The sequence below is a fragment of the Schistocerca piceifrons genome, chromosome 3 (assembly GCF_021461385.2).
Source record: "Schistocerca piceifrons isolate TAMUIC-IGC-003096 chromosome 3, iqSchPice1.1, whole genome shotgun sequence".
NCBI lineage: Eukaryota > Metazoa > Arthropoda > Insecta > Orthoptera > Acrididae > Schistocerca > Schistocerca piceifrons.
This window is the reverse complement of record NC_060140.1, coordinates 377,551,695-377,564,978: the sequence shown is the minus strand read 5'-3', so window position 1 is coordinate 377,564,978 and position 13,284 is coordinate 377,551,695. Positions and strand designations below refer to the sequence as shown.

General features: G+C 43.2%; 1 protein-coding gene across 1 annotated transcript in view; it reads left to right on the top strand.

The window, feature by feature from the left end:
• LOC124789696 (echinoderm microtubule-associated protein-like CG42247) overlaps positions 1–13,284 on the top strand; it is a 327,329-nt gene that overhangs the window by 154,427 nt on the left and 159,618 nt on the right. Inside the window, exons 5-6 of the mRNA XM_047257139.1 lie at positions 3,240–3,262; positions 9,408–9,570. Coding sequence (XP_047113095.1) covers positions 3,240–3,262; positions 9,408–9,570 — 186 coding nt within the window. The remainder of the gene's footprint in view (positions 1–3,239; positions 3,263–9,407; positions 9,571–13,284) is intronic.

Genomic DNA, 13,284 nt, shown 5'->3' with positions numbered 1-13,284 from the left:
GCCTTAGGCCACCTTGGAACCAGCGCCTGTATACCCGCACGGTAAAATCCTGGACCAACCTGTTGGAGCCACTGTTTGGCTGCGTGCACAAGGGAGTCATCATCTTTAAACCTTGTTCCACGAAGAGAGTCTTTCAGTTTCCCAAAGAGATGATAGTCACGTGGAGCCAGATCAAGACTATAAGGCAGGTGTTTCAGTATTGTCCACCCGAGTTTTGTGATCGCTTCCACGGTTTTTTGACTGACATGTGGCCGCGCATTGTCGTGCAACAGCAAAACATCCTGCTTTTGCCGATGTGGTCGAACACGACTCAGTCGAGCTTGAAGTTTCTTCAGTGTCGTCACATATGCATCAGAATTTTTGGTGGTTCCACTTGGCATGATGTCCACAAGGAAGAGTCCTTCGGAATCGAAAAACACCGTGGCCAAAACTTTTCCAGCAGAAGGTGTGGTTTTGAATTTCTTGGGTGAATTTACATGAGGCCACTCCATTGACTGCCTCTTCGTCTCTGGTGAAAAATGATGGAGCCATGTTTAATAACCTGACACAATTCTCCCAAGAAATTCATCTCCACCATTCTCTTACTGTTCCCAAAAATTCGCTGCATACCATTTTTCTTGTTTCTTTGTGAGCCGCTGCCAACATCCTGGGAAACCACCTGGCACAAACCTTTTTTAACGCCAACACTTTCAGTATTCTGCAAACACTTCCTTCCCCTACCCCAACGTAGCGTGACAATTCGTTCACTGTGATGCGTCTGTCAGTAGTCACCAATTCGTTAACTCTCTGCACATTGTCTGGAGTGTGTGCAGACGAGGCCTGCCGCTGCGAGGACAGTCCTCAATATTCCAGAATGAGATTTTTCACTCTGCAGCGGAGTGTGCGCTGATATGAAACTTCCTGGCAGATTAAAACTGTGTGCCCGACCGAGACTCGAACTCGGGACCTTTGCCTTTCGCGGGCAAGTGCTCTACCAACTGAGCTACCGAAGCACGACTCACGCCCGGTACTCACAGCTTTACTTCTGCCAGTACCTCGTCTCCTAACTTCCAAACTTTACAGAAGCTCTCCTGCGAACCTTGCAGAACTAGCACTCCTGAAAGAAAGGATATTGCGGAGACATGGATTAGCCACAGCCTGGGGGATGTTTCCAGAATGAGATTTTCACTCTGCAGCGGAGTGTGCGCTGATATGAAACTTCCTGGCAGATTAAAACTGTGTGCCCAACCGAGACTCGAACTCGGGACCTTTGCCTTTCGCGGGCAAGGGCTCTACCAACTGAGCTACCGAAGCACGACTGAGTGAAAATCTCATTCTGGAAACATCCCCCAGGCTGTGGCTAAGCCATGTCTCCGCAATATCCTTTCTTTCAGGAGTGCTAGTTCTGCAAGGTTCGCAGGAGAGCTTCTGTAAAGTTTGGAAGGTAGGAGACGAGGTACTGGCAGAAGTAAAGCTGTGAGTACCGGGCGTGAGTCGTGCTTCGGTAGCTCAGTTGGTGGAGCACTTGCCCGCGAAAGGCAAAGGTCCCGAGTTCGAGTCTCGGTTGGGCACACAGTTTTAATCTGCCAGGAAGTTTCATAGTCCTCAATATTGCCGTGCCCGCTTTCATCACGTAACCTGCTTACCCACCGACTAACTGTACTGCGATCGACAGCAGCATTTTCATACACCTTTTTCAACCTCTTGTGGATGTTTCCCACTGTCTCGTTTTCACAGTACAGGAATTCTATGACAGCACGTTGCTTCTAACGAACGTCAAGTGTAGCAGCCATCTTGAAGACATGCTGTGACGGCGCCACTCACGGGAACAGGTTGAACTAAGTTTGAAAAAGAGTGGGAAGGATATATCTACACACTGTAAAACTTTCACACATGCAGAATGAAAACTGTATTTTTACAAAAATAGTGTGAATTTCTTTTGGAGTGACCCTCGTAGTTTGTGGATAGTACAAATGTGGGTAAGGAGCGGTCGGACATTGTTCCGAAGATAGAGACTCCATGTGGGGGAAAGGAAGCGCATGCGAAAATCGAGGCGGAGTACATGGCGTTCAAGGATTTTAACTGGGTTATAGAACATTAGTGGGGCAGATATCCATGGCACATCTGCATAGAAGAGAATGCGTCGGAGCAAGTAGTTTGGTATCGATGCCCCGCTGCAGGAAAACATTAGTCCAGGGTATAAGTGCCCGATTCGCTATCGCCTGCCTGCAGAGTAGCACAGGAAGAGCCCGACCAGAAGCCACCGCTTTATAGGAATCTTCAGTTCGAAGTATCCAGTGGAATCACAGAATGTGAGATTGGTAGTCATCTGATTACCGAAGTAGAACGGTATATAGGGGAGACAAACGCAGCAGTTAGTCGCCGTCAGAAGACTGCTCCAAAGACAGTCAAAACGTCTGTGGTACAGTGTAGTGTTTTATAATGTCGTCGCCTACCACTAGAGAATGATTTGATTCATAGAGGAACAATTGGTTGTAGATGTGAAATCGTCATTACTGACTATTCAGTTGACACTGATTGCTCGGTATCCTGCCGACACGATTTTCAGTTACACGTTACTCCCACTAATGTGAAGAAAGACAAAATACTTTATTCTGCACTGTTAGTTTCAAATATGGTCCATTTTCAAGTATATTCACAGCAACAGATGTATACTGACTGGAAGACATCGAAACAGTTCAGAGGAAGGCAACTCTTTTTGTATTCTGTCGAAACTGGAATAGTGTGTCACGGACATGAAACGCCCGTTGTCGTGGCAATCATTAAAAAGAAGTGTTTTTCGTTGCGATAGGTCTTTTCACGAAATTTCGATCATCGAATTTCTCCTCCGAATGCCAAAATAGTTTGTTGACGCCCACTTGCTTACGGAGAAATGATCATCGTAATAAAATAAGAGAAATATGGATATAGATATAGATACATCTCCATGCTATGCGTTTTTGTGAATGACATCGATGTCCACATCTGTTGCTGTAGATGCACATGAAAATGGACCGTGTAGGAAACCAGTAGTGTGGAATAAAGTGTTTTAAAATACGGCCTGGTAGAATAAGGCCTTTCCTCAAATTTATCGATACTGTGATGACCACCGAGAAGAAAAAAGAATCTCTCTAATGTTCTTGTAATGTTTACATGATCACACAGTTTTACAGAGTGGTCTATTGAACATGAGTGTGACACAGTGGTTAGACGACTGCACTACTCACGTTAGCCACCAGAGGAGGTGGCGCAGTGGTGAGACAACGGATCCGTTATGGAGGTGGTCTCTAATTCACACACAGACATACACGTTCACGTTTTCTGTGATTTCTCTAACTACGGCGATTGCCGTTATACGAGGGTTGAAACTTAAATAGTGGCAACTATTTATTCACAACCAATACAAACGAATTACATGTTTTCACCTCTTTCTGTCCTTCAAAGCAGTCACCAGCGTTGTGTAGAACCCGTTGCCAGCGATGTGGAAGGCGTAGTATACCGTTAGCGGAGCCTGTTCTGTTGATGGTGCGAATGGAGCGGTCTAAAGTTATGGTGATTCTCGTGTACGCCTGTGATAGTGCTATCCTAACGCATTACGTTCCTCCACGGCAGACCGTCAAAGCACAGTATTACTGTTCGTTTTTTGGAGCATCATCTGCGACCAACTTTGCGAAAGAAGCGGCGACACTTTCGACGCAACCCTCCCATCATTTTGCACGACAATGTGCGGGTGCATATAGCGCCAATTGTGGCAGCTCTGTTCGGTCGATAGGACTGGGAAGTACTGTACCCCCACCATACTCCGCGGACTTAAGTCCTTGTGACTTTGATTTGTTTCCGAAGATGAAGGAACCATTTCATGGCATTCGCTTCAGAATTGTTCCAGAGATTCGACCGGCAGTAGACTGCTCCATTCGCACCATCAACAGAACAGGTTCTGCTAACGGTATACTACGCTCTCCACATCGCTGGCAACGGGTTCTACACAACGCTGGTGACTACTTTGAAGGACAGTAACATGTGCAAACATGTATCTATTTTGTATCGATTGTGAATAAATAGTTGCCACTATTTAAGTTCCAACTCTGGTAGTTAGCCCATTTCCTCGCTCATACTTCCAGAACTCGCAGTTGTGCACCATCTCTAACGACCAGGTCGTTGACAAGACGTTAAACACTACCTTTCCCTTTTGCACATTAACCATTACGAAGCGAGAAAAAGAACCCTCGCGGTGCAGAAAGTGTGTACAGCAATTTTAGAGAAAATTTTCGAAGGCCACTTGACTTAATACCTCGCAAAAATCACACTGCACTCGCATTCGGGAGGACGACGGTTCAATCCCGTCTCCGACCATCCTGATTTAGGTTTTCCGTGATTTCCCTAAATCGGTACAGGCAAATGCCGGGATGATTGCTTTGAAAGGGCACGGCCGATTTCCTTCCCCATCCTTCCCTCACCCAAGCTTGCGTTCCGTCTCTAATGACCTCGTTGTCGACGGGACGTTAAACACTAATCTCCTTCTCCTCCTCGCAAAAATCAGCGATATACTAGGGTCACTCCAAAAGAAATGCACACTATTCTTGTAAAAATACAGTTTTCATTCAGCATGTGTGAAAGTTTTACAGTGTGTAGACACATCCTTCCAGCTTGTTTTCAAACTTCGTTCAACCTGTTCCCGTGAGTGGCGCCCTCACAGTATGTCTTCAAGATGGCTGCTACACTTGACGTTCGTCAGAAGCAACGTGCTGTCATAGAATTCCTGTGCTGTGAAAACGAGACAGTGGGAAATACCCACATCCAATCTAGTTCACCCAAGGAAAAAAATTCAAAACCACAACGTCTGCTGGAAAAATCATGGCTACGGTGTTTTTCGATTCCGAAGGACTCTTGCTTGTGGACATCGTACCAAGTGGAACCACCATAAATTCTGATGCATATATGATGACACTGATGAAACTTCAAGCTCGACTGAGTCATGTTCGACCACATCGGCAAAAGCAGGATGTTTTGCTGTTGCACGACAATGCACGGCCACATGTCAGTCAAAAAACCATGTAAGTGATCACAAAACTTGGATGGACAACGCTGAAACACCCGTCTTACAGTCCTGACCTGGCTCCACGTGACTATCATCTCTTTGGGAAACTGAAAGACTCTCTTCGTGGAACAAGGTTTGAAGATGATGACTTCCTTGTGCACGCTGCCAAACAGTGGCTCCAACAGGTTGGTCCAGAATTTTACAGTGCAGGTATACAGGCGGGGGTCCAAGATGGCGTAAGGCAATTGAGAGGGATAGAAATTATGTGGAGAAATGAAAATATTGTTCCTAAAGGATGTATCTACACACCAAAACTTTCAAACATGTAGAATAAAAGATGGATTTAAAAAAATAGTGTGTATATCTTTTGGAGTGACCCTCGTATTACAGAACGAGATGGTCATATTCTGCACCTAAGTGAGTCCAACTGTGTATGCAAAAGAACTTAAAAGTGTTAACATCGCATCGCTGTAGTACACGCCCTCCACGAACACTCTGCGCTTCGCAGGCTCAGCGTTGATGCGAGTAATGCAGCAGTTTCCATGATCCAATAGGGCACGTCTGGCAGAAGACGGTTCTCGCGTCGCCGCCACGCGCGGGGCTCGGTCTGCGCGGTGGCGTGACCGCCTGCCTCCGGAATAGCTGGCGGACATGATGCATACATTAGCGCCGCGATAGCGCCGAAATATATACGGCGCCCATCCGGAAGCACGCCGCTCAAAACCCACTACGTGACACCCCAAGGCGGCCCGAGCTGTCGCAAATGCGCCGTATCCTGTTCCTGGCCCTGCGGCAAGAGTTCGCGCAAACCTTTCAGAGTGACTATAAACACGAAAATGTCTCTGTAACGCTTTAGTAAATATCCTGATAAACGTGTGGCTACTGGGAGGAAAGAGGGAGGCCATATGTAGATCACCCGTACTCTTTAACAGGAGAACACTGACCTCTCGTTCCTAGTCATGAGTCATTTTGACACACAGTAAGAAATCTTCATAGAAAGAGACACTTTTCCCGTAATGCTTGTCTGTATTATCAAGTGCTGTTATAACTTGAGAAATAATGCTAGTGTCGCAGACTTTCCTTTGAAAGAAAGAAAAGCATTTCCTCAATCGCGGCTCTTAACAGACTCTAGATTTCTGCTTACATCACCTTCAATACGTAATCCAACACCATTAATTGCAAAATACAGTCGATCATCTGAAAGGAAACATGTCTCATTAAGAACAGGATACACTGTTCGTTAAAGAAATCAATATCTATATTACAACACAGTTAGTCCTAATACATAGATATCTAAATAATACTGGAACATCACGGAAGGAAAATAGCAAGTACGATAATTACTGAAAGTAAATCGAATGTAGCTGATTTAAAGTCACCTTACTGTTTCCGAGTCAAAGGGTTCTTCTTTTAAAAAATACTGACTTAAAAATCTTCATTGCTAGGTGCTCCGTGCTCCACAACTTTCAGGTATACAGGGTGGTCCATTGATCGTGACCGGGCCAAATATCCCACGAAATAAGCGTCAAACGAAAAAACTACAAAGAACAAAACTTGTCTAGCTTGAAGAGGGAAACCAGATGGCGCTATGGTTAGCCCGCTAGATGGCGCTGCCATAGGTCAAGCGGATATCAACTGCGTTTTTTAAAAATAGGAACCCCCATTTTTATTACATATTCGTGTAGTACGTGAAGAAATATGAATGTTTTAGCCGGACCACTTTTTTCGCTTTGTGATAGGTGGCGCTGGCAAAAACATATGGCTCACAATTATAGACGAACAGTTGGTAGGTAGGTTTTTTAAATTAAAATACAGAACGTAGGTACCTTTGAACATTTTATTTCGGTTGTTCCAATGTGATACATGTACTTTTGTGAACTTATCAGTTCTGAGAACGCATGCTGTTACAGTGTGATTACCTGTAAATACCACATTAATGCAATAAATGCTCAAAATTATGTCCGTAAACCTCAATGCATTTGTCAATACGTGTAACGAAATTCCTCTCAACAGCGAGTAGTTCGCCTTCCGCAATGTTCGCACTTGCATTGACAATGCGCTGACGCATGTTGTCAGGCGTTGTCGGTGAACCACGATAGCAAATATCCTTCAACTTTCCCCACAGAAAGAAATCCGGGGGCGTCAGATCCGGTGAACGTGCGGACCAAGGTATGGTGCTTCGACGACCAATCCACCTGTCATGAAATATGCTATTTAATACCGCTTCAACCGCACGCGAGCTATGTGCCGGACATCCATCATGTTGGAAGTACATCGCCATTCTGTCATGCAGTGAAACATCTTGTAGTAACATCGGTAGAACATTACGTACGAAATCAGCATACATTGCACCATTTAGATTGCCATCGAAAAAATGGGGGCCAATTATCCTTCCTCCCATAATGCCGCACCATACATTAACCCGCCAAGGTCGCTGATGTTCCACATGTCGCAGCCATCGTGGATTTTCCGTTGCCTAGTAAAGCATATTATGCCAGTTTACGTTACCGTTGTTGGTGAATGACACTTCGTCGCTAAACAGAACGCGTGCAAGAAATCTGTTATCGTCCCGTAACTTCTCTTGTGCCCAGTGGCAGAACTGTACACGACGTTCAAAGTCGTCGCCATGCAATTCCTGATGCATAGAAATATGGTACGGGTGCAGTCGATGTTGATGTAGCATTCTCAACACCGACGTTTTGGAGATTCCCGATTCTCGCGCAATTTGTTTGCTACTGATGTGCGAATTAGCCGAGACATCAGCTAAAACACCTAATTTGGCATCATCATTTGTTGCAGATCGTGGTTGACGTTTCACATGTAGTTAAACACTTCCCGTTTCCTTAAATAACGTTACTATCCGGCGAACGGTCCAGACACTTGGATGATGTCGTCCAGGATACCGAGCAGCATATATAGCGCACGCCCGTTGGGCATTTTGATCACAATAGCCATACATCAACACAATATCGACCTTTACCGCAATTAGTAAACAGTCCATTTTAACACGAGTAATGTATCACGAAGCAAATACCGTCGGCACTGGCGGAATGTTATGTGATACCACGTACTTATACGTTTGTGACTATTACAGTGTCATCTATCACAAAGTGAAAAAAGTGGTCCAACTAAAACATTCATATTTCTTCACTTAATACACGAATATGCAATAAAAATGGGGGTTATTATTTACAAAAACGCAGTTGATGTCCGTTTGACCTATGGCAGCGCCACCTAGCGGGCTAACCATAACGCCATCTGGTTTCCCCTTCAAGCTAGACAAGTTTCGTTCCTTGTAGGTTTTTCGTTTGACGCTTATTTCGTGAGATATTTGGCCCGGTCACTATCAATGGACCACCCCGTACATTTTTTTATTTCCCAAAACCAGTTCTTGGGTTCATAACCTATCATCAGTGGCATCTGTTATAGAGGAACAAACAACTGCATATGCATCGATTTCTTCAAAATGATGACTGTACAAAAATAACAGCAATATAAGTCTACTTATATTATGCACTTCTATAGCAATGACAGGCTTGTCAGTTAAGACGACAGGATCTGAAATAATTCCTACAACATAGTACACAGTTTGTCATGTATGTTACTGCTGTCAAATTTTAGATAGTAGCAGTTCTTGATAATGTTTGACATAACCAGTAGTGCAGTTCTTCCTGTGAAGTTGCTGCGTACAGGAGGAATTTTCAAAAGAGTACATAGCGCGTTTTCCTTCTTATTTCTTCTGTAAAGTAATAAAAGTTACACGCTTCTTCAACACTACTCACAAAATTTGTTGAAAGTTGTGCTATTGGTGTAGTTCCAGAATGAGATTTTCACTCTGCAGCGGAGTATGCGCTGATATGAAACTTCCTGCCAGATAGGAGACGAGGTACTGGCAGAAGTAAAGCTGTGAGAACGGGGCGTGAGTCGTGCTTTGGTAGCTCAGTTGGTAGAGCAATTGCCTGCGAGAGGCAAAGGTCCCGAGTTCGAGTCTCGATATTGGTGTAGTTGCAACATTCAGTCCCATCACCTAATACAAACAACACAACATTTAAACTGATTTTACATGTGTAGAAGCGTAGAGAATTAATTATGCTCGAGAATAAATGTTTCCAGATCAATCTGTGGAGAAATTCTTCGCTACTCAGCACTGAGAGGTCGTGGATTCTTGTCGCGGCATCGAACTGGACATCGTTTGAGCCTACGGAAGCTCCGAGGGTGGACGAGTAACGTTTTATTACTACTCAATTTTTTCTAATGAGACTCCAACAAGTCTACTGCACTGTATTTCATATAGAAAAACACAGTATGTAGTAGGAACCGGTTGGTCCACACACGTGAGTCACCATGTGCAGTTTCCAGCGGCATTTTGGGGAGGTGCGACTGCAGTGAGATGACGTGCGTGTTGCAGTGTCCGACTACACGCTGCTGGAGGTGCTGAAGGAGGAGCCGATCCGCGTGACGATCCGCGGGATGCGGCGCACCTTCTACCCGCCGCTGCACCACCCGCCCAGCGACACCGCGCCGCCCGAGAAGCGCCTGCAGCTCGCCTGGGTGTATCCTTGCACGACCGCCTGGCCAGCAGCAGGCGCGCTGCGTCTGCCTGCTGGCTGCCTGCAACAGTAGCGGGAAAAAAAAGCCGCACCATGAAGGAATTATCCGAAAGGGACGGAAATCGGTAGATGTGATGCACTCGTACGTGTACAAACAAATAAATCATTAGAATTTCAGAAAACTTGGGTGATTTAGTCGACAGAAATAGCATCACAAATTCAGCAAGTCGATAAAGCGTTGAACATTTTAAGGGAGGTAGGACGTCAAACGGGCTGACTTGGAGCAGGAGAGGCACTACAGGACATTTTAATTTCCACTGTCTATACTTATACAAATAAATTTATAAAACTTTTTCAGCATGACCAGGAAGGATTCGGGATTCACACCCATAGCAGTGGAAGTTCAAAAACGTAACAAAATAATTTTTTCTTATATCTGAAATTTCATCTATTTTTCGCTTATTATTGGTTGCATTTGTTCCTATAGGTACACTTTTCTTCACAACTAGGAGAGATTTTTCGATGAATTTTGCACAGCATACGAACCATAGTTACAGGTGTATGAAACTCTAGAATTTTCCAAATTTATTAAAAAATTTGGTAAAAATTGAGATAATTAACTATAAAATTTGAGTTTTTTCTAAACATGAAGTTTAAAATGTAACAGCATATTCATTTTTTCATAAATTAAATAAATTCTAGAGTTTCATACACCTGTAACTATGGTTTGTATGCTGTGCAAAATTCATCGAAGGGTCTCTCGTACTTATGAAGAAAAGTGTACCTACAGCATCAAATTCAGCCAACAGTAACTGAAAAAATAATGAAATTTCACATGTAAAAAAAAAATATTTTGTAATGTTTGTGAACTTCCACTGCTATGAGTGTGAACCCTGAATCCTTGCTGGTAATGCTGACGAAGTTTTATAAATTTATTTGTAAAAGTGTAGACAGTGGAAATTAAAATGTCCTGTGTTGCCTCTCCTGCTCCAAGTCGGCCCGTTTGACGTCCTACCCCCCCCCCCCCCCCAAAAAAAACATAGTTCTTATATAGAAAAACAGCGATCTGTAATTATTATAAATAAACTGGAAGCAGTCTTGATCGCTTAACTTTATTAATGGTGACAGGTTTCGATTTTTTCATCAGATCATCTTTGGACCACCAATAAACATGAATTGATATGAGCACATAAAGGACGAAATCATATATTCATCAAGCAGTAAATAACACTGATATACCATGAATGTCTGCCGGAGGCGGTGGCGCGTGGCAATCCTCATGTTTGTGGCTGGTGGTGTACTGCACGTGAAGAACACCAGCCGCTAACTAAATACATGAAGCCCCGCCCACGATTATTGGCACAATGTCATTAATTTTATGCTCAATGATAGCCATCGCGTTGCATCCTATGCAGACCAACGACCGTAACGGTAATAAAGCTCCTACTTTATAAAATTTCTGTAACATTCCACTACTGAAATCGCATATCAGACGTAACAATTTAGAAGTTATTTTGACGAGATGTCTTTCAATTAAAATGTTAATGGTAACAGGAACTCATGTGCATATCACTTACTCATATCATGTACTTACTGATTGACCTTCGTTAGGTCTCCCTGGCACCCTTAGAGCGACCAGAACGCTTTCTCAACATGCAGCCTTGCAACGGTACTTTCGCGTTCTCGTGACTACGGTACCAGAACGTTTAAGTTCTACCACTGTAAAGACGGAAGATCCGCGATTCGGAATGTCAGAACTGTGCAGCAAGTAGCGGCAGGAACACCACCACAAAATCACGCAGCACTAGCACTCCAAACCATCGACTCTAGGACAAAGATTTTAATCGTATTCAACCCAATTACCAGTATCGAACTATTTTTCTCCGAATCATACAGTTTGTGGTAAAATCAGTGAGAATAATTACTTTTGGAAACCTTTTATCAGACAAAGCCTGTTATAACAATAAACTGTTTCGCTTAATAAAACGTCCGCCAGGCCAAATCGGGCACAGTGTCTATACAAAAAGATGAAGTCAGTTTTCGACACTGAATAAATAACTACTTTCACTTACTACGGTCACTTGGCAGTAAGTACTATTAATCCCACTTTATGTTACTTATTGAATTTATCACTATACTTCAGTAATTATTTAAAGAAGATACACATATGTTTCAACATGGATAAAAAAATATAAAACTTATAGCTATCATTCATATGAACAAAACTATTATTTAACACGACTATATTTCATTTCTTTAGGACTGTTATTTGTTACCATTTTACTAACGCCAATATTTGTCTGGCTTTCTTTGACATGGAGAAGTAACACGAACAATTACTGTTAAGATTATTGCAGTTAAACAATTATGTTACTTTACTTTCAGAAATACTAATGGAAACTTATCCTCATGGTCTCGCAAAGTGGTGGCCCTTAAATTGATACGTGCAAACTTTAGTATTTAACAATGATTTTCAGAATTTACTACCAAAACAGTACTCTTTCCAGTAATTTACTATTATTCGAACTTCCATAAACATCATGATACTCAGAATAAATTAGTTTAGGTAAGGATCCTACTGAGGTAAATGACATAGGAAAATCACGGTTAAACACAAAGGTACATTTAACACTTATATTCCACTGATTGAAGATGGATGGTTCATACTGTGATACACTTCTAAATAAAGTACTTTGCCTGTTACAGATGTCGAAGTTGGCGTGAGGCGGTGCTGCGTAGTAACATTGCGCAGGTACGGGTCTTAATGTACACAGCTTTGTCTTCCTCTTGGTGGCGACGATAAAATTGCAAATTTCTGAGCTATTAATTTGTTGCCGTACTGCGCCAATCATGTAGAACACGTCCGAGGCCAAAACCCAGTCTTGCAAGTAAACTCGGGACCTCTAGTGCTTGACCAACGTACTGCGTGTTCATCACTGTATATGCCACTTGCGCGCCAATTCTCACTCGCGCGCCCTACCATTTTTCCATTCCATCACAGAACGGAGTTCCGTTCTACCTATGATCCCTACACCTCTTCAATTTACACTTCTGCTAACAAAAAACCTACGTATGAACCATTTACAATTGCATGACAGCATATACATACAAAATTGACATAATTAATTACAGTTTTACTTGAAATATTACATAATTATTTACAAAATATGTTTTAATACATTTATTCCGCCTACGTCAAAGAGGTTATTTTAAACAGATAAACTACACTTGGCAAAAGCTTACTCTCCTTATTGTATTTGCTTAGTTTTTCAAAATAATTATGGAACAAAAAATTTGAAAATACACAGATTAATGGCAGTATTATACACTCCTGGAAATTGAAATAAGAACACCGTGAATTCATTGTCCCAGGAAGGGGAAACTTTATTGACACATTCCTGGGGTCAGATACATCACATGATCACACTGACAGAACCACAGGCACATAGACACAGGCAACAGAGCATGCACAATGTCGGCACTAGTACAGTGTATATCCACCTTTCGCAGCAATGCAGGCTGCTATTCTCCCATGGAGACGATCGTAGATATGCTGGATGTAGTCCTGTGGAACGGCTTGCCATGCCATTTCCACCTGGCGCCTCAGTTGGACCAGCGTTCGTGCTGGATGTGCAGACCGCGTGAGACGACGCTTCATCCAGTCCCAAACATGCTCAATGGGGGACAGATCCGGAGATCTTGCTGGCCAGGGTAGTT